This window comes from Bubalus kerabau, chromosome 13 (genome assembly GCF_029407905.1).
Source record: "Bubalus kerabau isolate K-KA32 ecotype Philippines breed swamp buffalo chromosome 13, PCC_UOA_SB_1v2, whole genome shotgun sequence".
Classification (NCBI taxonomy): Eukaryota; Metazoa; Chordata; class Mammalia; order Artiodactyla; family Bovidae; genus Bubalus; species Bubalus kerabau.
The window spans coordinates 54,425,080-54,448,093 of NC_073636.1; the positions used below are offsets into that span (position 1 = coordinate 54,425,080).

The 23,014-nt window shown below is 62.7% G+C and overlaps 2 protein-coding genes across 18 annotated transcripts; both read left to right on the forward strand.

Moving 5' to 3' along the window:
• The first annotated feature begins 929 nt into the window (after positions 1-929).
• Positions 930-9,643, forward strand: ZNF512B (zinc finger protein 512B). Of its 3 annotated transcripts, none has more exons than XM_055544396.1 (18): positions 930-1,074; positions 1,641-1,719; positions 2,976-3,101; positions 3,390-3,532; positions 3,792-3,920; positions 4,013-4,689; positions 4,793-5,016; positions 5,131-5,202; positions 5,296-5,442; positions 5,605-5,729; positions 5,800-5,892; positions 6,086-6,184; positions 6,265-6,435; positions 6,629-6,823; positions 6,968-7,069; positions 7,350-7,412; positions 7,900-7,998; positions 8,219-9,643. In XM_055544396.1, exons 3-18 carry the CDS (start codon positions 2,978-2,980, stop codon positions 8,462-8,464), a joined length of 2,709 nt encoding a protein of 902 aa, XP_055400371.1. In that variant the 5' UTR covers positions 930-1,074; positions 1,641-1,719; positions 2,976-2,977; the 3' UTR covers positions 8,465-9,643. The 3 variants fall into 3 exon arrangements, with proteins under 3 accessions (XP_055400371.1, XP_055400372.1, XP_055400370.1); XM_055544395.1 differs by having other exon boundaries at positions 950-1,074; positions 1,686-1,719; XM_055544397.1 differs by lacking the exon at positions 1,641-1,719 and having other exon boundaries at positions 939-1,074.
• Positions 9,644-11,757: 2,114 nt separating this feature from the next.
• On the forward strand, positions 11,758-22,994 carry UCKL1 (uridine-cytidine kinase 1 like 1). Of its 15 annotated transcripts, none has more exons than XM_055544404.1 (16): positions 13,976-14,709; positions 16,408-16,626; positions 17,412-17,602; positions 17,837-17,943; positions 18,054-18,224; positions 18,305-18,376; positions 19,020-19,209; positions 19,329-19,390; positions 21,004-21,023; positions 21,593-21,691; positions 21,774-21,867; positions 21,955-22,017; positions 22,099-22,221; positions 22,362-22,469; positions 22,552-22,708; positions 22,816-22,994. In XM_055544404.1, exons 2-16 carry the CDS (start codon positions 16,550-16,552, stop codon positions 22,893-22,895), a joined length of 1,614 nt encoding a protein of 537 aa, XP_055400379.1. In that variant the 5' UTR covers positions 13,976-14,709; positions 16,408-16,549; the 3' UTR covers positions 22,896-22,994. The 15 variants fall into 15 exon arrangements, with proteins under 15 accessions (XP_055400377.1, XP_055400374.1, XP_055400378.1 ...); XM_055544406.1 differs by having other exon boundaries at positions 17,415-17,602; XM_055544405.1 differs by having other exon boundaries at positions 13,976-14,391.
• Positions 22,995-23,014: the final 20 nt, after the last annotated feature.

The following is a 23,014-nucleotide window of genomic DNA, read 5'->3' on the forward strand; positions in this document are numbered from 1 at the left end:
GAAGGGATCACCCAGGCTTCTCTGGCTCTGATTTCCAGGCGAAGGACTGACTGACCCCCCACAGAGGGCTCCACCCTGCCTCTGCCCTAGAGTGGACATGTCTTGAGAGAAGCAGCTCCAAAGGGTCCCTGGGAGAACAGGATGCACATCTGCCCAAGAGCTTTGTGCCCTGCCCACAAGTGCAGCCACACCTGCTCCAGTGTGGACAAGCAGAGGAGGCGGAAAGGGCCTCGGGGAAAGGGGAGCTCCTTGCGCCTCCGGTTCCAAACTACTCCCCTACTCTACTTCATTCATTCCAAGTCATGGTGAGGTGGGTGCGCTGTCACATCCAGACCTGATACCAGCAGCCCCGGGGTGGGCCCAGTTCTGGGGCACAGAGGAGCAAGGCACTGGTGGCTGGTCTAGGACCACCCCCCAAATTAGCAAGAGGATGATCAGCAACCCCAGGAAAGCCCACAGGCTTCAAACTGCTCCGGCACTGCCAGGAGCCAGGCCATTTCCCGAGGGTGGCCACAGGCAGACGTGGTTACAGGGCTGATTGGAAAAGAGGCTGGATCCTGCTTGGCAGGCTCAAGGCCCCCTGGGGCCAGGAGTTCAAGGTCCCAGAAGAGCTCGGCCTTCATGGCCACACCTTCCCCGGGCCAGGTCGTAGAGATGCCTAATCGCTTCCATCCGTGCGTGCTGGGTTTGGGACAGCACCCAGCGCCCCACCATGCCTCAGTTTACCCCAGTGCCTGAAAACCGCCTCTGGCCCGACGGAGGCGTCACTGGCCACTTTGCTCTGACGGCCCAACCCACGCAGGGGACGGACAGGCAGCGGGGCTAGGGAATGGCCGAAAAGGCCCCCTCCCCCGACCCGTCTCTCCCGTCGCCGAGCAGCAGCAGGAATACCGCGAGAGTTCGCCCCCTCCCCCCAACAGTAAAACTGTCAAAGGTGGGAGGGGCGGGAGCGCGCATGTGCGCAGCGCGGCGCGCAGCCTGCGCCGCCCGGACCCTGCGCCCCTCGCCCCGCGCCCCGGCCAGGCCCGGCCCGGCCCCGGCCTGCGCCCGGCCCCGGCCTGCTGGGCGCCGCAGGTAAGCGCCCCGCCGCACCCTCGGCCGCGCCCCCGGGCGGCCCCCGCGCCGGCCGCGCCCCCGACCCTGACCTCGCGCGCAAATCGGGGGGGCCGGGCCCCGAGCCCTCGCCCGCCGCCCCCGCCGCGCCCGGACCCCCGCGCCTCGCACTGCGCCCCGCGTCGGCGCCGCGTCCCTGCCTCCTCCTTCTCCAGAAAAAGTCGCCATTTTGGTTCACTGCCTTTGGGCCCCCCCCCCTCCAGGCTCGCGGGATCGGCCCTTCCGGGGCCAGGCCGGGCCCGCACCCCCCGCAGGTGACAGGTGGGTGGCGAGGCAAGCCTCCAGGTGTGCGTCCCCTGGCCGGCCTCATTCGCGCGCCCGGGCCTAGGCCGGGGTCCCGGGCTGAGCGGCCTGGACCGCAGTCCCGCCTCCAGCGTCGCCTGCGGTCAGCGCGTGGCACTCCTTTCCATCCCAGTGAGGGTCCCACCTCTGCGACCCTGCTGGCTCCTCAGGGAGGGTAGAAGCCCGTTCTCCTCCTGGAGCGCGAGTCACAGGCCTTGGATGGAAGGAGGGTCTCTGCCTCTTAGGCCAGCTCTGGCCCCCGACCACCCAACTCTGAATTCTCCACCCAGGCTGGAGGAGGACTGGAAAGGCCGGGCTCAGCAGGTACCCACACCACTGGCTGCTGGGGTCATCGTGGGGTTGGGGTGACTGCTGTTGGGTTGTCTTCTTGGAAACATCAGTGTGAGCACTTCTAGAGAAGTTTGTTTAGAGCTCTCTGGACCCTTACCCGCCTCTCTCAGGCTCTGGATACAGGCCACCCTGTGGCCATGGGCAGTGACTGCCCTGATCTCTGACCTCATCCTGCCCAGAGGGCCTCTGAACAACCTCCTAGGCACAGCAGATCCTTCTGTTTTCCTCTGATAGAAGTTAGCGAGGGGACTTCTCTGGTGGTCCAGTGGTTAAGACTTCACGCTTCCAACTCTGGGGGCTCAGGGTCCATCCTTGGTCGGGGAACTAAGATCTCACGTGCCATGAGGTGTGACCTGAAAAAAACAAAAAGAAGTTAGTTAGAAATCATCAGGGGAAGGATCACTTGCCCACACACCCCTACCACCTTCTGTGGCCTTGAGAGTCCCTTTGGGAGGACCCACTGGGCTGGACTCAGAGTCACTCCAGCTTTCAGAGTCTGTGGTCTCTGGAGTGGGGCTGGTGGGCCTGTAGGTTGGAGACAGCATTTCTTGAGGGTGGAGGCGAGGAGGCCAGTCAGGTGAGGAGTGATGGAGGGGTCCAGCATGAGGTGTCCATCTGATTGGAGGGGCTGCGGCTGGAAACAAGGTGGAGCAGAGGCTCCGGGAGGGCAGTTCTGCTGGCACAGGGACTGGAGAAGGTATGTGTGCAGCTAGGGAGGGTGGGGGCCCTTAGCGCCCACCTTGGCTGTTTGTCCTGGGGAGAAGAATGCAAGGGTGTCGGCTCAGGTCCCAAGCATGGCCTTGGGTCTGGGCGGGGCTGTGGGGGAAGGTGTTCCTAGGTGCCAGGCCAGCACAGCTGCGACCCGCAGCCACACTGGTGTCATAACTGGCCCCCGAGGGGTGTCCTTGACCTCCCTTCCCTGGGGCTCTCTGGGGTGGTGTGCCTGGAGACAGGGAGCCCTCTGGAGCAGGTGAGGGTCTCAGGACAGGGCTAGATTGTTCCAAGCTGATGATGTCTCCTGGCCATCCAGGGAGACTTTGGCTGGGCAGCCCCTCCCTTAAAACAGAACTAATCCCCCCAACCCCCAACCTTTCCCTTGTGACTAAAAGCACAGGCCAGCAGGCTCCCCCTCCTCAGGCCAGAGTGTGGGCCTATCTGGGGGTGGGATCAAGGGAAGCCCATTTTCAGATCCTGAGTGGGCCCGGCCGGTCTGTCCACTTGCTCTGCAGAGATGACCGATCCCTTTTGTGTTGGAGGAGGCCGCCGGGTCCCAGGATCCAGCAGGAGTGGGCCTGGGAAGGATGGCAGCCGGAACGAGGTCCGACTTCCTGTGCTCCATGAGCCCCCAAAGCTGGGTAAGAGGAGGTGGCCAGTGGTCCTGGGTGGTCAGTGCTGGGTGTAGGCCTCCCCGGATGTCAGGCTCCTGGGTGCCCAGCCTGGCCTCCTGAGAGGCTTCCTGGGGAGGGGGCAGCCGGGGCCCAGGGTTCCTGACCAAAGCGGACCACAGCCTCCTGCCTCCCTGTCTCCATGAGTGCAGGGAACATGAGGCTCATTCCAGGCAGGACCAGCCCCCCCCCCCCCCAGCTGGCAGACGAGGCTATGGGGAATGCATTCTCTGAGCCTTGATGTGTCGTGTACTGCAGGGCTGCCAGTGGTCCGGGCTGGGCAGACGGTGCCCAGCCAGGCCGCACTCTGCTTTGACCTGGAAAGTCCAGCTGGCGACAGGACGGAAGGGAAGAAAAAGGGGCGTCCAAAAGCTGAGAATCAGGCACTCCGAGACATTCCCGTGAGCTCCCCGAGGGCTGGGTGGGCTCTTGAGAGGTGTGCCAGGAAGCCCACTGCCTTGCCGGGCTTGCCTGCTGTGGGTCTAGCGCTGAGCCATCTGCCCACATCTGCCTGCTGCTCTGTGCGCGAGGGCTTTGAGACGGGGCCCAGTGGACCACATGTGGGAGTCCTGCAGGCCTAGGGACAGTAATGAGTCTGGGGCTGGCTGGTAGAGGCCTGGGTGGCTGCAGGGTCAGCAGCCTGGCCTTTCCCACACCTAGCTCTCCCTGATGAACCAATGGAAAGACGAGTTCAAGGCGCACTCAAGGGTAAAGTGTCCAAATGCTGGGTGCTGGCTGGAATTCCCCAGCATCTACGGGCTCAAGTACCACTACCAGCGGTGCCAAGGGGTAAGGGACGGAAGCCTGGGGCAGGGGAAGCCTGGGGCCCACCCTGCCCTGGCTGTTGGCTTGGGAGTGTCCATGTGTGCCCTCTCCACCAGGGTGCCATCTCAGAAAGGCTGACCTTTCCCTGCCCCTTCTGTGAGGCTGCATTCACCTCCAAGACCCAGCTGGAGAAGCACCGGATTTGGAACCACATGGACCGACCCCTGCCTGCCCCCAAGCCTGGGCCAGTCAGCCGGCCAGTCACTGTCAGTCGGCCGGTTGGGGTTAGCAAGCCCATTGGAGTAAGCAAACCTGTCACCATCAGCAAGCCCATTGGCATCAGCAAGCCAGTGACAGTCAGCCGGCCCGTGCCAGTCTCCAAACCAGTGACGGTCAGCCGACCCGTGCCAGTCACCAAACCAGTGACGATCAGCAGGCCCGTGCCAGTCACTAAAGCTGTCCCGGTCACTAGGCCCATACAAGTCAACAAGTCTATACCAGTCACCAAATCTGTACCAATTGCCAAGCCAGTGACAGTCAACAAACCGGTGCCAGTCACCAAACCAGTGACTATCAACAAGTCGGTGCCGATGACAAAGCTTGTAACAGTTACAAAGCCCGTGCCAGTTGCGAAGCCGGTGACGGTCAGCAGGCCCATCGTGGTCAGTAAGCCAGTGACGGTCAGCAGGCCCATTGCCATCAGCAGACACACGCCACCTTGCAAGGTGGTGCTGCTGACCAAGTCTGAGAACAAAGCTCCTCGGGCTGCAGGGAGGAGCAGCGGTAAGAAAAGGTATGGGGGCTCCTGCCAGGTTGGGACTGGGTGTCCCCAGGGCAGTCCAGGGGTAACAGGGCCCAGAGCGGGCCCTCCTGTCTTTACTCCCTGCTCCCTGCAGGACTGCAGATGGCCTGGACGCCTGCCCCATCCCGCCCAAGCATGCGAGGCCAGAGAACGGAGAGTACGGCCCGGCCACTCCGGAGCAGAGCTCGGCCTTCCAGCTGAGCACAGACCCCAGCAGCAGCCCCCTTTCTCTGGGCAGGCCCTCAGGGGGCAAGGAGGTGCCGAGGGCTCCAGGCCCCGGGTCCCCGCCTGAGGAGGGTGCAGAGCGCGTAAAGCACAGTAAGATGGGATTGGGAGGCAGCGGCCAGGGTGAGGCCAGTAGTGAGCTGGCCTGAGCTTACCAATGGTTATTTAACCAGAGCCTTGGCCTCTGTTTTCTCTCTCCTGAGCCAGGAAGGAAACAGAAAACACCCAAGAAGTTTACGGGTGAGCAGCCGTCCATCTCAGGGACTTTTGGACTCAAAGGTGAGGCCTAGACTAGCCAGGCACCCTCGGGGCCGGACACATGCTGTGGCCACACCCTCAGGTGATACCTAGCTTCCCTGCCTGTGCGCACAGGACTGGCCAAGGCAGAAGACAAAGCCCGCATCCATCGGGCCAAGAAGCAGGAGGGCCCAGGCCCTGAAGACACGCGGAAAAAGGGGCCAGCCCCCACCAGCGCTGTCAGCAAGGAGGTGCCAGCTCCTATGACCCACCCAGCCCCAGGTAGGGGCTGCTGAGTGGCGAGGCACAGGCCAAGTCTTGACGATGGGGGCAGTCCTGAACCATGGGGACGGGGACAGAGTGTGGGCTTTGGGTTCTGTGCTTGGTGTTAAGGTCATCTGGGAGCTCCTGCCCCTCAACCGAGGCCCTGGCCTTGCCCTGCAGGTGGCCCCGAGGAGCAGTGGCAACGGGCCATCCACGAACGGGGGGAGGCTGTCTGCCCCACCTGCAATGTGGTCACCCGCAAGACCCTCGTGGGGCTTAAGAAGCACATGGAAGTGTGTCAGAAGGTAGGGCTGCCCCCGGCTCGGGAGGGGAGGCACCCCAGGACCGACCTCTCACCAACATGCCCGTCTGCAGCTGCAGGATGCACTGAAGTGTCAGCACTGCCGGAAGCAGTTCAAGTCCAAGGCCGGCCTCAACTACCACACCATGGCTGAGCACAGCACCAAGGTATTCTCCCGGGCCCAGCTGCCGTCCTTACTGCGCACTGGCTGCGGGTCTCCTTCCCCCCACCTGCCCGGCTCTGACCACTGGCCTCACTAGCACAGCTTAGTGGCTCCCGTGCCTGACTAGGGACATCCGTGGCCCCGGGCAGGGGCGGGCCCCGTGGTGGCAGGGGCACTGAGGCTGGCCTGCCCCTCAGCCCTCTGATGCCGAGGCCTCGGAGGGGAGTGAGCAGGAGGAGCGGGAGCGGCTGCGAAAGGTGCTGAAGCAGATGGGCCGATTGCGCTGCCCGCAAGAGGTGAGTGGGCCTGCAGGTGTGGACGCCAGGTGGATGTGGCCTGGCTGCTCGCTACACTCACCTGCCCCTCGGACCCCCAGGGCTGCGGGGCCGCCTTCTCTAGTCTCATGGGCTACCAGTACCATCAGCGACGCTGTGGAAAGCCGCCCTGCGAAGTGGAGACCCCGTCCTTCCCCTGCACCCACTGTGGCAAGCCCTACCGCTCCAAAGCAGGCCATGACTACCACGTGCGCTCAGAGCACACAGCCCCGGTGAGTGGCCACAGCCTGGGCTCTCGTTCCTCAGGTACCTGCCCTGTGGGCTCCTTCTTCCCTCCTGGGGGACTAGTGTGTCGGGGGAATGAACCTGTGATGGACGTCTGTGTCTCCAGCCTGCTTTCTCCTGTGTTCTCTGTGTGGCACATGCCATGTGACTCACCAGCTCACCCAGCCTCCCCCTCCACAGCCCCCTGAGGAGCCCTCCGACAAGGCCCCTGAGGCTGAGGACCCACTGGGTGTGGAGCGGACTCCCAGCGGCCGTATCCGCCGCACGTCGGCCCAGGTCGCTGTGTTCCACCTGCAGGAGATCGCAGAGGACGAGCTGGCCCGAGACTGGACCAAGCGGCGGATGAAGGATGACCTGGTGCCTGAGACTGCACGGGTGAGCCCTCCTCCCTGTCTCTGAGCGTAAGGCCCCCGGGAGGAACCTGGGCAGTCCGCCCACCTCCTGGGTGCAGACCTCCCATCCATGGAGGGGAATGTCTGGGTCACCTCCAGCTCACCCTGTCAACTGCTGTGTCTGTAGCTCAACTACACGCGGCCAGGCCTTCCCGTGCTGAACCCCGAGCTGCTGGAGGCATGGAAGAATGAGGTCAAGGAGAAAGGCCACGTCAACTGCCCCAATGATGTGAGCTGGGCAGGCTGGGCAGGCGTGGGAGCTCTGGGACTCAGGACAGAGGGCCCAGGGCTGGCCTTGGGGGAGACTTCTGTGTGGCCCGAGTTTCCTAGGCAGAGAGGCCTTGACCTCAGCCCTAGCAGCTCAGCCTGCCACACCCTCTCACTTCTGGGATCACACCCACCCACCTGCCTCAGATGGGCCCCAGGTCCCCTGGGCTGGGCAAGGGGTGCACGGTGGTCAGTGGGCTCAGGCTGGAGAGCCCGCCCCCACAGTCACCTCCCACCCCCAGTGCTGTGAAGCCATCTACTCCAGCGTGTCCGGCCTCAAGGCCCACCTGGCCAGCTGCAGCAAGGTCAGTGCCCAGGCCCTCCCCTCAGCCGTGTGCTTGGTGCTCCCAGCTGCTCCCCAGGGTCCCATACATCCTGTGTGTCCCCCTGACCCTTTGGGGTCCAGGGCCAGCGCAGCCCAGGACACTCTCCCCCCAGCCTCAGCCCAGCCGTAAGTCAGTCAGTCGTGGTTGGTCCTGTTTATGGGCTCTTCATCTGTGCCGATACAGGTGGGTGGTCAACCCAGGGTTGGGGCTGACACCCTCGGCGATGGGGTGTGACCCTTCCCTGGAGCACCTGCCTCTTGCCACCCTCGCTGTGCTCTCCTGCAGCCAGGGCACCTTGGTGGTCCTGTCACCGCAGCCTCGTAGGCCTGTGAAGCCCGCCCAGTGGGCGCCCATCCAGACAAACCTCACAAATGTGGGGGCCCCGGCTGCATCTGGGAACTTCTGGTCCTCCAAGGGCCAGGGTGGGGGCCAACCTCTGGGGGTTGGACTGCCATGTGCCTTACAGGGGGATCACCTAGTGGGGAAGTACTGCTGTCTGCTGTGTCCCAAGGAATTCAGCTCCGAGAGCGGCGTCAAGTACCACATCCTCAAGACCCATGCGGAGGTGCGGCTGGATGGACTGGCCCTGTGGAGGGGCAGAGGAGGGGGTCGGGATGACAGCTCTTGTTGCCTTTGCTTGAGCAAGTTGCCACTGTTGAGGAAGCTTCTGGTTTCTCTTCAGAGTGGCTTCCCTGGAATCTTGGGTGCCTGAGACCCTAGGGCCCCTCTGTTCTGCCTTCCAGCATCCCAGACCCCAGGGTCTCCACTGCTGCTTCTTTCCTCAGAACTGGTTCCGCACTTCGGCAGACCCGCCTCCCAGACACAAGGGCGTGGACTCCCCTGTGCCCAGGAAAGAGAAGAGTCCAGCCAGTGGGAAGAAGCGGGGCCGCAAGCCCAAAGAGCGGCCCTCCGAGGAGCCGGCCCCCGGGACGCCTCCCCGCCAAGACGACTGGCCCCCAGCAGGCAGAGACAAGGGGGCCCGGGGCTCCACTGGCCGGAAGGTGGGAGCCGGCAAGGCACCTGAGAAGTGAGCTTGGAGCCTGGCAGGTGGGTGGGGCCCGGCCCCCACACTGGCCCGGCCCCTGTGTCTGGGGTGGGGCACCAAAGCCTCCTGCCCTCCAGGTCTCCACCCCTACCCCACCTGTTTGTCTGTCCAGCAGCGGTGGGCAGTCCTCTCCTCCCTGAAGGTAGCCCCTTCCCATGCAGGCTGCCGCAGGATGCTCTGGGCTGGGGCTCCCAGGAGGGCCAGGCAGCTGGGGAGTGCAATAGTCTGGAGGGACCATCACAGGCAGTGGGGGAAGGGCTACAGCCTGGGCTTCAGGTGTGGGTACTGCAGAGCAGGCATATGGCCTTCTGGCCCTTGGCACATGAGCTCTATGCCCCATCTGCTTTGAGTCCAAGGCTCAGGGGGTCCCTGGGTAGCCTGTTGTTCTGGGCTGATGAGGATACCTGAGCAGCCTCGCCTCTTGACCCAACACTGGAACCCCAGCACCCCCAGCTACCTCCCAGGACAGACCCCAAGTCTGACAACTACCGTGCTGACCTGATGGCCCACCCCACCCATGCCCCGCTGCCTTCTGGTTCCTGCACTTCTGCGCTCTACCTCTCTAGGCCCACCCTCCCTTGCTGTGCAACCCCTGCTGTGCTCAGGCCCCTGCCCCACTGGCCTGTGTCCATCGTGATGGGGGAAACTGTCTTGCTCCACAGTCTCCAGTAGTGCTCCCTGCTTGAGGCCAGCAGAGGCTCGTCTGCCATCGCAGAACTGCTGAGCAGGGCTGAAGGGCTGCGTGAAGTGAGCTCTGGCCTCAGCCTCCAGCTTTGCTAATGCCACTGGCCTAGATCACATAGCCCAATGGATTTAGGGAGGGCCAGTCTGGGTTCCAGGGTCACCTGGGGCCCATAGGCCTGTGGAGTGGGGACCTGGGGCCTGGCTTAAGTAGTGACCACTGTGGGAAGCAGCCTCAGTCTGCTGGCCTGGGTTGACCCATGGCCAAGCTCCCGTGGAAGCCTCCTTCCTCCTTTTTTACCTGCTCTTTCATTTCTGGTTGTGTGGCCTTTTGATGTGAGAGCCGAAGGCCAGGGTGGGAACTTGGCTGAGGTCACATAAGTTGGTGGCAGCACCAGGGCTCTGTCTTGGCTCCCTTCGGTGCCCTGAGGACAGCGAGGTCTGTAGGTTGGGTCAAGTGGAGTCCAGGGCACTGAGGATGCAGCCACATTTCAGAGCTGTAGGTTTGGACGGAGGCTGTTTTCTACTGGGGGGTGGGGGTGGGCTGAGGGCTTGGCCTTGCCGATCCTGGATGATGTGAATTTTGATATTTGCTTGTGTGCGTGTGTCTCCTGGGTGTAGTGGATGCCAGTCTCGTTGCTGTGACAAGTAACAAACCTTTTTTTTAATTCTGTTTTTTATACAAAAACTCACCACAATCTAACATTTTGGTGCTAAGGGTTTCCTGGTGCCGACGGTGGATCTGGGGGCTGGGCTGGGGTCCCTCCCCTGCTCAGGGAGGCAGTGCTAACTGGGCATGCCTGCCCCCAGGCTCCTGTCCCTATCCCACCCCTGGAGAGGAGGGTCCAGTGTGGGCTCAGTTCTCCTCACCTTGCACCAGGGAGAAGGCTGCCAGGAGGCTTGGGAGCCGAGGCGCTATACTGCCTGTTTCTAGCTTCTTCGCTTGACCGGAGTGCTCTGACCCTGGGCGGTCTTGGCTTGTGTGCTAGGGAGGGGATGTGGAAATGTGGACTCCCCCAACTCACACACACCTGATCTGATCGTCAGGTAGAGGCCTGGGCAGGGGCAGGAAATCCAGCATCAAATATTGAGGCAGGCAGTACAGCTTCAGGCAGGAGGGCTTTCCTTCCTGTATTCCTGGGTGTCGCTGGTGTATGGCTGGTGGAGGTAGAGGTGGGTGGGCAGCCACCGGAGGGGCAGCTGTGGGAAGGTGCCGGGGAATAGGCGCTGGTGGGGCCCCACCTGCACTTTGTCCTTGTCATCGATGGTGGGAAGAGGTTGGACCTCAGCACCTCGGCAGGGGATGGCCGCCTGGCCGGCCTCTCAGGTACTTGGCCCTTGGGGAGTGGGGGCTGGTTTTGGTTGGGGGATTACTTTCACTGTCACCCCTGCCATCCACATGCGATCTCTGATGTGGGAACCTCACCGGACGTGTGGGAAGAAGTGGGGTCCTGGGTAACTTGATGTTTAGCACTTTAACCCCCTTCGTTGTCTTTAAGGTGTGGGGACTGCTGGGTGGGGGCCCCTTTCTCCTCTTCCCCTCCCTGCTCATCCATGCTCTGGCTGGTGGGTGGCAGTGATAAGCTGGTCTGTTTAGCCCTCCTCCCATGGCAGTGGAGCCCTTGGTGGCTTGGTGGAATCTGTCTACATCCCATTCTAATGGGAATGCAGCCAGGTAGTCACCTAGCCTTGATTGACACCTTCAGTGAGAGGGACCCAGTGGCAGACAACCCCCTCCGTGTGGTGGGCATGGACCCTGCCTGAGACCCCAGGCCCAGGGCACAATGCCAGGTCCCTTTCTAAAGATCTACCTCTGGCCCAGCCCACCCCCCTTGCTCTGAGAACAGGAAAGGGTTGACTCAAGGGACCGAAACTTCACACAAAATAGGATGCACTTTTTTTTGCTCATGCAAGGGCAGATGAGTGTCCCCTGGTGTGACTGATGGCCCTCCTGGCCATAGCCCCCTCCTGTCCCTCTGGTTTGGAAGGGAAAGAATGGGTGCACCCTGACCCACAGAAGGGAGGGCTGTCCCTGTATGTTGTCCTCCGTGGGCTCCAGGCAGCTGTCCTGAAGGCCTGGGGTTCTGGGGGAGCCAGCACCTCCTGCCTGTACTTTGGGTTTCTTGGTTTGGGTTTTTTAATGCCAGTTCTCCGTATTAAGTGCATTTTGAAAGAGAGGTTCCAGCTATCACTTGTAACCATATATATACATATATATTCTATCTACAAAGTGTTTATTTGCAAGATGTTTTTGACGGTGAGCTCGGGCCCTGCCCGCCTTGTGACCATCTGTCCCTGGTCCTCGTCCCCGCCCCGGTCCCGGGAGTGGCTCGGGGCGGGCCATCAACTGTATGTATTAAAAATAACTGTATCAAATAAATGTTTATTGATTTTTTTTCAGCGGTTTTGTGTAGCCGAGTTTGTGGTAAAGCGTGGGCTGGGGTCCTTAACCTGCACACCCGCCGCAAGGCCTCGTGAGGCTTGTAGTTTGCGGGGCGCGCGCGGCCTGGTGGGACTTGTAGTCCGCGGAGCGCGCTGCAGGGCGCGCGGCGCCAGGCCCTGAACCATAGCTCCCGACAGCCTGAGCGGCCGTCCCCCAAGCCCCGCCCCACCCCGCCCGCGGAGAGGCCCCCGAGCTCATGGCTGCGCCCCCGGCCTCGGCCGATGCCCCCCGACCGGCGCCGCCGCCCCTCGCGGCTGGAGACGGGCCAGACCCGCCGGAGGGGAAGAGCGAGACCACGTGCGAGGACCGGTAGGCGCGGCGCGCCCCTCGTGTTCCGTGGGAGGAGCGGCCCAGGGATCCGGGCCTGGACCAGCCAACGTTCCCCGTGGCCGGTCCCCGTGGCCTGGCGGGGGAGGGCCCTCATGGACTGCCGCGGGCAGGGCCCGTATGGGGGCTCGGTCTGTCCCGAGCCGACGCGGCGCCGGGCCTACGAGCACTGGGCTGGACTGTTAGCCTGCCGGATGCTCCCAGGTGGTCAGTTCGTTCCAGGATCCATACAGACTCGGCTTCCCAGCTGAGGCCAGAGGTCGTGATGCTGGGTGGTGCGGGGCACGGTGTCTTCCAGTTCCCGCCTAGGCACCCGGACAGTCGCGGCTCTGGGGACTTTGCAGGAGGGGACATTGTGGCGGAGAGGCGGAGTTCTGTCCCCTGGCTGGGGAGGCAACTCCCGCTCACAGCCTCTGGGGCCCGGACCCAGGAGGCAGAGCAGCGCTCAGGGGAGGGCTGGCTCTTCACTTCCGGGTCTGAACACCGCCCCACCCCCCCACCCCCCGCCTGACCCAGCGCTGGCCACAGGCTGGGTCCAAAGAAAAACTTTTCAGCCTGGCGGTGTGTCTGGAAAGTGCCAAAGTGCCATGGCTTGGACTGCTCAGGACTTGGAGCTGCCAGCAGAGCTGCTGGGCAAGCAGGGAGAGGGTCTCAGACCCCCTGCGCCTGAAGGAGCCTCTGGTGTCCCTCCAGGCTCACGGCCTCCTGGTGAGAGTGACTGAGATCCTGGCTCGGATGACAGGGTGGGAGAGGAGGGACCTGAATCTGTGACACTTGTTAGTTCCAGAGAATCTGATGTGTCGGAGACCAGATAAACTCTTGAGAAGAGCGCCCTCTGCAGATATCGGTTGGCAGCGGCTGGCGGCCCTGCCTGGTGCACAGATGGAGTAGTGGACCTAGGTGCCCCTGGCAGGGCCAGGGTGACAGTGGTCTTCCTCCTAAAAGCGTGGTCCCCAGGGGACAGGAGGGGAGCCAGGGCCTGTGGGCAGTAAGCACAGACCAGCACATTCTCCCACAGAGCCTCATGGAGTGGCCCTGGAGCTTCTGGACATCTCAGGGAATTTCTCATTACACCCTGCCTTTTCTTCTCTGGGATATTCCTCAAGCATGTGCTCCCCTCCCCCCGCAGTTCCTGCACAGCCCTACACGCCTCTCCGCTCGGACGCAGTCCCTGCACACCCCGCTGCCCCCCAGCCCCATGGTGAAGGTACCAGAGCTGCCTCCCTTCCTTGTCTGGGTGTCTGTGCAGGTGCCTCCGCACTGAGGCTCTCGCCTGACCTTTGCCTTCTGTGGTCTGCATGAAGGCTTCTTGTGCGCCTGGCCTTCCGGAAGGGACCGACTTTCCCTTTGCACTGGAGGTGCTGGTAGACTAGTGAGCACCCTTTGGGCTGTCTCTGGTGGGGTCCAGGTGGACACAGGTCTGGGGGCTGCCACTGGGCTAGTGGAAGGAAGCTGGCCTACTTGCTCAAAGCAACGGGAAGGAGGGGGTCCCGTAGGGGGATTCGCAGTGGGTGGGGTGGTGACTGCAAGTCCCTGGAGCTTACTGTACCCCTTCAGGACTGCAGCCCCCCAGCCCCAGTTCTGTCTGCCCAGATTTCTGTTCCTGAGCTTGTCTGGGCCACCTACCCCCAGACCAGGCCCTAGTGGGCCAGCTGCTCTCTCCTCCTCTGACTTCTTTTACTCACTCGCCCAGGAAACTCTCCTAAAGCAGGATGGGGCTCAGGGCCCCCTCGGCAGCCCTGAGACTGAGCAGGGCAGGTAGGGTGGGGGCGGGAGGGAGCAGCTCCTGGTGGGTGGGGGCAGACCTGTTACCCCAAGGTGGTGCCCAGAAGGGGCTTCCTCTGAGCCCTGAAGCAGAGTAGAAAAGCTGGTGTATGGACTGCATTAAATCACAGGGAGGAGGCTGGGGACCTGGGATGTGAGTGAATACTGCGGCCACACACCAGAGGGCCTGCTTTTCCTCCTACTGCTGGCCTGGGGCGTGGCTGTGACCCTAGTTAAGCACTGAGCACTGATGGTGGCCTTGAGGGATGTGCTGGAGCCTTCCTGGGGGAGGGGGCAGTTATTCTTGGAGGAGGCCTCAGCGGGGTAGAGTTTCAGGTTGTTTATGCTTTCAGGAGGCACCTGGGGCAGGGGTGGGGCGCTTAGCTCGGCTCTGTGCTGATAGCTCAGCCTAAAGACACCTTTGCTTTCCCTGTCTTGGGGTTGGGGGCCCTGCGCCCTGCGGCCCCTGGGAGGTGGGGTCTGGGACTTTCTCCAGGGTGTTCCGGATGGGGATCCTCGGCCAGCCGTGGCCGGGCAGCATGCCAGCCTGAGCGCAGGAGGGGCAGCTCACCCCGCTGCTGGCCTGAGTCTGCCTGGCTGTTCTCCTCAGCAGGGTTAGTGCTATTAATATCAGGCCAGTGCACAGCCCCAAGCTGGTGATCCTCTTATGCCTGTGGCCTCGGCCCCTGAGGCTGGCGGTGAGTGTTGTTGCTTCTCTTGGGGCCTCTCACCCGTTGGCCCCCCGACTCCCAGTGGGCAGCCTCTGCCAGTCAGGGCTCGGGCCTCACTGCAGCTCCGCACTGGTTGTGTTGCCCACCCATGTAGGGGCAGCTCAGGGGACTCCTGAGCTGTCCTGAGGGACTGCTGGGAGCCTAAGAGGCAGCGCAGGGACACCCCTGCACACACCTGGGGTCATCCTGCCATCCCGGTCTCCCTCGTGTCCTGGCCATGAGCAGCCCCCCAGCTTACCCTGGCATCCGAGTGTCAGGGTGCTGGACCCTCGGAGCAGAAGGCAGGTGAGTGGTAGGCCTGCCGTCTTCTGGTGAGGATTCCTTTCTTCACTGTGTCTCGGCTACCCCCAGCCCCGTGCACTGTCTGGTGGACACCAGGGCAAACAGGCCAGGCAGGCCTGCCACCTGCAGATGTCAGCTTTGCTTGGGGCTCTCAGTTATCGGCTGACTTGTGTCCGTTATGGTTTGTAATCCCTTGGGTTGACATTGCCTTTAGTCCTTGCGGATGGCAGCACCCTGACATCTGAGAGCAGGCAGGTGAGGCCTTGCATGACTTTCCAAATCAGAGGTTGTTTTCTTGCCAAAGTGGGGAGAGGCCTGCTCTGGAGGGTGCAGTGAACGGAGAGCCTGGCACTTGGGGAGGTGGTGGGGCCTGACTTGGCTGCGGGCTGGATGCTATTCAGACCCATTGCCAGCCCTCGGTGGGCGGCTTTCTGGCAAGGTCACCCCTGCTTACCTTCAGCTCTTCCCTGAGAAGGCATCCCTCCCAGGCTGTCAGTACCGCAGGCCTCAGGAGCAGTGGTGGTGGTGATCATCGTCACCTCAGTGGGATGAGGGTCAGTCACCGAGAGGGGTGATGCTCCTGCTGGGGCCCCAGCTTGGAGGGAAAAGTGGGGGGACGGTAGTAGCACTCGCCCAGGCCTCCTGTCCCACGCCGGTCCCGCAAGGCGGCCTGTCTGTCCCAGAGCCTGCTTGGCACGATGTCTGGTCTGTTGGCAGAGCCTCTCTGCCCCTCTGCAAACCCAGGTTTCTGTGTTGGCGTTTCCTTTTCGAGTAGAAGGCACAGACTGGACTTTTTTTCCTCTGGGGGCATGTGGAGCTCCTCTCCCCAGCTACGGGCCATAGGTCACCTCCAGGGCCTGGGGGTTGCTCGCAGGTTGGGGGCAGCTATATTTGAGCCCTGAGGCCCTGTGCTCACTGCTGGGGGCCAAGCGCAGCTAGCAGAATGGCCAGCGGTGCCCTCTAACCAGGGTCTGGAGACATCCAGCTTGGAGGAGTGTGACACCGGGCAAGCCAGCCCTGCCCCGTCACCTGGGTGTCCTGCTGTGTGCTCTGTGCTCAGCTCCACAGACGCGTCGTAATTGCTTCCTCAGAGCCGCAGAGGTGACACTGGGGGCAGAGGCCAGGGAACCTGGGCTTGCTCCCCACCCACGCCATCCAGATGACAGAGCACCAAGGCAGCCCGGGCGCTCTGTGTCCCCTGGGACAATGCTGCACCTCCTGTCACATCCAGCTGACGGTTCTCAGCTGCTTCAGTTGTGCTGACAGGGTCCTCTGTGCCCTGGAAGCCGCTGGTGTGACTTATCACGTGTTAGCCCTGAGCTAATTCCTCTCCCCGCCTCCCCCTCCATATACACGTGGGCACGGACGTTGTCCTCCTGCCTCTTGGCAACACTGGGTGCACTGGGAGCCACACAGCTGGGAATGCCAGGGGAATGCTAGGTTATCCTGAAGTGAGCCAGCCGGCCCTGCACTCCTGGGGACATCTCCCCGAGGCCAGTTTCGCAGCGCCCTGTACCTGGCCACGTCCTGCCCACGATGGCAGGCCATAGCAGTGATGGTGAGCTTCAGGGACAGACCAAGGGTTGGTTTGGTTTTTGTTCATGAAGGGGCATGTGCTTGTAAAACACACACACCTGAAGTCCTTGCCCCTGACCTTGGTGTCTGAGGCCAGAGCTTACTGTCTGTGCTTCCACCGGACAGGCGTGTGCTGGCCTTTACAGCTCGTGGCACTCTGCCTTCTCACCTGATGGCACGTTGAGGACGTCTTCAGTGTGTGACTCCTTCTCAGGCTTTGACCCGTATCTGAGCAACATCCATCACTGGGCTCTGGCTGCAGGTGGACATGTCCTACCCGGGTTGTCCAGAGTGCCCTGGTTCCTTGCCTGGATTGTCAGCCTGTTTTCGGCGTCTCTGGGGCAGGTCTGCAAGCTGACGCTGTGAGCAGTCCATTTGCTCTCTAAGGCAGTGACTTGAAGCGCCTTCTCCCTAAGCTGGTCCTGTGCCTAGGGCCACCTTCACACGGGCCTCTGTGTCCAAGTCTCTGTCTCCCGTCTGATCGCTCGGCCAGGCTGACAACCTGAGCCTCCCCTGTTGTCCCCTCAGGCCTTGGGGCCTTGAGCCAACCATCATGTCCATGCCCCTTTGGGGTATAAATCTGCCAAGAAGTCAGCACAGCTCTGCTCATTGGAAAAAGCCCCAGTGGGGTCTGCCTCCCTCCCCCAGGTCGGGTTTCCACCCCACCTCAAGTGCAGCCTTTCCACCCTCTTCCCTGTACTTGGCACGGTGCCCTGGGTCTCCCTCCTGCTCCATCCTCTCTCTCTGGAGTCCTTCCCTCTGTGCCCAGAAGGATGGCAGGGACTGGGTCTCACAAAAGGAGAGGGCTGCCCCGAGTGTGTCAGGGGAAGGAACACAGTCCTTGATGGGTCTTGACTGTCCTTGGCGTGACCACCTCCCATCTCCCTGATGCCCAGTCCACGTGGGAGGAAGAGCTGGGCCAGGACCGTGCTCCCCTGGTGTCCCCCGCTGTCCCCTGGATGGATGGGCTGCAGCCGGGTGTGCTGTGCCCCTACACAAGTCTGTTCACTTTCACCATGCCTATGTGCATGCATAGGGGCACCACATGGACTAGTCACACTAGGCCTGATGTAGGGTGGCTGGGGGCTGATGGCCCTGGGCCAAGACGACCGTGTCCCCCTTCCCCACAGCAGCAACGCGGAGTCCCTGGACAGGCTGCTTCCACCTGTGGGCGCGGGGCGCTCGCCGAGGAAGCGTACCACCAGCCAGTGCAAGTCTGAGCCGCCCCTCCTGCGCACGAGCAAGCGCACCATCTACACGGCAGGGCGGCCGCCATGGTACAATGAGCATGGCACCCAGTCCAAGGAGGCCTTTGCCATTGGTGAGCATGGCTGTGGCGGGAAGGGTGGGCCAAAGCTACCGTCTGGTGGGACCCCCGAGTAGAGGGGTGGGGCCCGCCTCAATGTCCAGCGCCTGCACTGGTGTCTTGTGACTAGCACTGCTTGGGCCCCTCGGTCCAGGTCAGAAGAGGCTGTGTGGGAGTGGCGGGCACCACTGGGACTCATCTGTGAGCTGGGCTGGGCCACTGTGCTCAAGGTCTCCACCCCACCCACAGGTCTGGGAGGTGGCAGTGCCTCTGGGAAGACCACCGTGGCCAGAATGATCATTGAGGCCCTGGATGTGCCCTGGGTGGTCTTGCTGTCCATGGACTCCTTCTATAAGGTGCGGGTGCCCTGTGGTGCAGGCTGCCTCTGGGAGGCTCATGGCCCCCGCCTTGGCCTGGGGCCTGAGCCTGCAGCTGCCCCCAGCTCCTCCCTTCCCCTCCACCGCAGGTGCTCACCAGGCAGCAGCAGGAGCAGGCTGCCCACAACAACTTCAACTTTGACCACCCAGATGCCTTTGACTTCGACCTCATCATCTCCACGCTCAAGAAGCTCAAGCAGGGCAAGAGTGTCAAGGTGCCCATCTATGACTTCACCACCCACAGCCGGAAGAAGGACTGGGTAGGCCGTGGGCTCGGCTGCACTGGGCTGGCGCAGGGGCCCCAGGCTGCTTTGCTTTGACACACACGGTTCCTTTGCAGAAAACTCTGTACGGTGCAAATGTCATCATCTTCGAGGGAATCATGGCCTTTGCCGACAAGACGCTGCTGGAGGTGAGAATAGGCTCCAGGTGGACGACCCGGGTCCTCCTGCAGGACTGGCCTTAAGCATGCTTCCATCCCAGTTCCCGTCCTGTGCTGAGGCCCAGGGTTGGGTGAGCTGCCTTGTCTCCTGAATCTCACACAGCCCCTTTGCGTCACGTGGCTGCCAAGGTCAGAGCCACATTTGTGTGGGGTAGGTTCACATGTGTGTGTGTGCACATGTGTGTTCTTACCTGGGAGGGAACTAGCCTCCCATGTGGGCGCTGTCCGCAAGGGCTTCCTGTTCTCTGGGCAGCTGCCCCGCATGTGACACCCTCCAGCCAGGCTGTGGATGGCTCCTTCCCTGCTCTGAGCGAGGTCTTTGCACATTTGGCTCTGCCCTAGGCCTTGCTGCTTGTGCTGGTCCCGAGTGTGAGTTTGCTCAGGCCCTGGGAACCCCACTGCCTGCTGTGCATACACACACACTCCACGCATGATGCACACCAGACACACATTCAGCCACACCACACCCTCCCCACCTCAGAGGAGCCCTGAGGGGCTTGTCCACTCCTGGGCCCACACCCAAGCCAGGGTCTCTGCCAGAGGCCATCCCCTGTGGCCTGTGCTGCCCTGCCAGTGTTGGCCCTCAGCTGCTCACTGCACCTACCCCCCATAGCTCCTGGACATGAAGATCTTTGTGGACACGGACTCTGACATACGCCTCGTGCGGCGACTGCGCCGTGACATCAGCGAGCGGGGCCGGGACATCGAGGGTGTCATCAAGCAGTACAATAAGTTTGTGAAGCCCGCCTTCGACCAGTATATCCAGCCCACCATGCGTGTGGCAGACATCGTGGTGCCCCGGGGTCAGCCTGCAGGCCCATCTGGCAGGGAGGCGGGGATGGGGAGCACAGCCAGACATTATCCTCCCTCCTACTCCCCCGAAGAGTAGGGACCAGACCTCACCCTCCTCCTTCACCCCTAGGGAGCGGGAACACAGTGGCCATCGACCTGATTGTGCAGCACGTGCACAGCCAGCTGGAGGAGGTGAGCCACAGCTGGCCCCGCTCCCACACCCCGCAGCCCCACCAGCCGGCCCCCACTGCCACTGCCCAGGGCTACCTGTCCAAGCAGCCCCATATTTACTGGCCAGGGGCAGCTGGGCTCCTTGAGGGAGTGTGGGCCTTGCAGGGACAGGTACAGCCTATCCCGTCCAGCCCTTCTGGGTGACTGGGGTTTTGGCACCGGGTCCCTTGTCCCCAAAATCCTAGAAGGTCACACACCACAGGCTGGCCATGGGGGCCACCCATCCCTGGGGTTGGCTTCACAGTGGGGTGCTTGAGGCCTGCGAACAGAGCTCCAGGGGTCCTGGCTCTGACATCCCGCCCAGAGGTAACCATGTCGGACCACAGGAAGCTGACCCTCTCCCATGGCAGGCAGCCCCTAGGACCCTCCCCTCTGGGGCTATGGTGTGTCTGCTCTTGGGTGGGGGTGGCCCGGCTGGCTGAGGCACACGGTGGCGACAGGCCATGCCATCCCATGACTTTGAGGTGAGCGGTGCTGCCGTCTCTGACACCCACCCCATTCCCTTGTGTCTCCTTGTCGCTGCCGCAGCGTGAGCTCAGTGTCAGGTAAGAGTTTCCACACCTGTCTGCGCAGATGGAGGCATTTCCAACATCCACAGGGAGCTCGGAGTCTGGGCTGTCCCCTCCCACCATGCCCACCCTCTGTGGTGGCCCTGCCCCAGGCACAGAAGGGGTGGTGTGGTGGCCCCCACACTGCTTCTACCTGCCCTTGCCAGGTAATTCAGGCCCAGAGAGGTCAAAGGACCTGCCTAACGTCACATAGTACCCTGACCTCTCTGGAGGCTTTTATCTGACTTGGGGCTGGTTGTATATGGTCTGACTCCAGGGCACAGCTATCCTGAGCCAGCACTCCTGGGCCCCAGGGCAGTGCCACCAGCCTGTCCTGCAGCTGAGGGCCTGGGTCTGCCCCTTCTCTGCTTGAGCCAAGAAGCCAGTCTACTCCCCTAAGCGGTGGTGAGGCACCTCCCCCCTTCTCGTTCCGCGCCCCCGCCCCGTGGGATGCTGGCCCACCCTGGGGCTGGAGGCAAGGCGCAGAGAGCCAGGTGGAGCCCTCAGGAGTTCTGGGCTGAGTGCCCTTTCCGCCCACAAGGCGGAAGGTAGTGCCCCATCCCTATGCAGCAATCTCGGAGCCCGGAAGCACCAGACCGAGCCCCGAGCTCCAGCTGCGTTGGAAATGCCTCCAGGCCGGTCGCCGGCCTCCAGCTTCCTGCCCACGCATCAGTCTCCGCTTGCCTCTCACCCAGCCCAGGGCTCCAGCGGAAGCCTTGGTTCAGAGACATAAAAGTTTCCAGGAAGCGTGGCTGCCTTGGGTGGAAAGGACCTGCAGGGCCGCCTGCTGTGGACTTGCGGGTGCTCGCAGGCCCAGGGGTGCGAGCTGCAGGGTCTTCCTGCCACCGCCCCGCCTCCCTCCTCCCCCAGCCTCCTGCTCTTCCCCAGTCCAGCTGGTGGCTGCGGGGACCACGGTGCTGCCGCTAAGTGGTCTTCTCTCTTTCTTCTTTTCCTCTTTGTAAACCCTGGGGTTTCCTGCCTTGTTCCCTCCCTGACCTACTCTTCGCCTCTTCACCTGGCGGGCAGAGGAAGCTGCGCTGGGATCTGTGAGGACAGAGTGCTCTGGCCGTGGTGCTGCCCGCGAGCTGTGTGCCGGCGCCCGCAGGCCCCGCCCCGCCCCGCAGGCCCCGCCCCTCTCCGCTCCAGGCCGGGGCAGCAGGGGCTGCGAAGCCAGCTCTGCCCCTCTCCCGAGGGGGTTGCGCATCACCTTGGGGAAACTTAGGCGGGGCTTGGCCTCAAAGCTCGGCTGTTTCCCCTGGAAGAGGGGTCCTGAGGTTGGGGACCAGGTGCCCAGCTTGGGGGCAGAGATTCGTCTGCCAGGACCTGGACCGGGAGGGCACCTGGAGCGGGGAGGGAGGCTCGCCCGAAACCCCTGCTTCCAGCCTAACGGTCAGCTGCTCTGCCTTCCACCGTGTCCTTTAACCCTTGCCTGGCTGTTTGGGGGAGGGCATCCGGGAATAGAGGCCTTCCTCCAGATCAACTACTGGGAGGATAGCCCCCACCCGGCACACTGCTGTGAGCACCACCACTGCCCCCCGACCCCCAGCCTGCAGCGGGAGGGTAGGGCTCTGGGGGAAATGCCCTCCTTGAGTTCCCAATCGGTTTGTGTCCTCAGAGCTGCTCTGGCCTCTGCGCACCAGTGCCACCCCCTGCCCAGGACGCTTAGTGTCCTCAAGAGCACGCCGCAGGTGCGGGGCATGCACACCATCATCAGGTGAGCCCTCCCCCCTCCCCTCAGGGCACAGCGGGCAGGCGAGCTGCCCTTCCCTAACCTGGCGAATAACCGCCACCCACAGAGACCGGGAAACCAGCCGCGATGAGTTCATCTTCTACTCTAAGAGGCTGATGCGGCTGCTTATCGAGCACGCCCTCTCCTTCCTGCCTTTCCAGGTCTGAGGACGGGGCTGGGGGAGGCTGGGTAGCAGGGAGGGGGAGAAGAGGCTCCTCACCCTCATGTCCCCATCCCGCCCTGCACAGGACTGCGTGGTGCAGACTCCACAGGGTCAGGACTATGCCGGCAAGTGCTATGCGGGGAAGCAGGTAACCAGGGGCCTGGCCTGCAGTGGGAGATAGGTGGAAACTGGGGAGGCAGGGTCTGACCAGCTCAACCTCATCCCCCAGATCACCGGCGTGTCCATCCTGCGGGCCGGCGAGACCATGGAGCCTGCACTGCGGGCTGTATGCAAGGACGTACGCATTGGCACCATCCTCATCCAAACCAACCAACTCACTGGGGAGCCCGAGGTGAGGGGTCCCTGGGAGTGAGGGAGTGGAACCTCGGGGAGGGCGGGGTACGAGTGGAGCCAGAGGAGGGGGTGGCGGTGGAGTCCCCGAGAGCCCTGGTGCGGCCTTCTGGGACCTCCTGACCCTGGGGTGTCCTGCAGCTCCACTACCTGCGGCTCCCCAAGGACATCAGTGACGACCACGTGATCCTGATGGACTGCACAGTGTCCACGGGCGCGGCAGCCATGATGGCTGTGCGGGTGCTGCTGGTGAGTGGGGGGGAGGCGAGGGGTGGGTGTGTGGTGGGGCCGGGGCGGGTCCAGGGCCGCAGCTCAGCCACTCACCCCACAGGACCACGACGTGCCTGAGGACAAGATCTTCCTTCTGTCACTGCTCATGGCGGAGATGGGCGTCCACTCGGTGGCCTATGCCTTCCCCCGCGTTAGAATCATCACCACAGCAGTAGACAAACGCGTCAATGACCTCTTCCGCATCATCCCTGGCATCGGTGAAGCTGCCTGGCCTCCTCGGGGCTCGGGGGTGGGGTGGGGTGCGAGGGGGTGGGCAGGTGGGCCTGCCTGAGGCCCCACCACAAGGACCTGCTTTTTCCCCCAGGGAACTTCGGTGACCGCTACTTTGGGACTGACGCCGTCCCTGACGGGAGCGACGATGAAGAAGGGGGCTCCACTGGGTAGCCACCCACCTGCCCCAACTCCCCACGCCTCCCTGTCTCCCTTGAAGCTCAGAGTAGAGATGTTAATTTATTTTAATTAAAAAAAGTGTTACCCATGTAACTTGTCTAAACATTTTATAA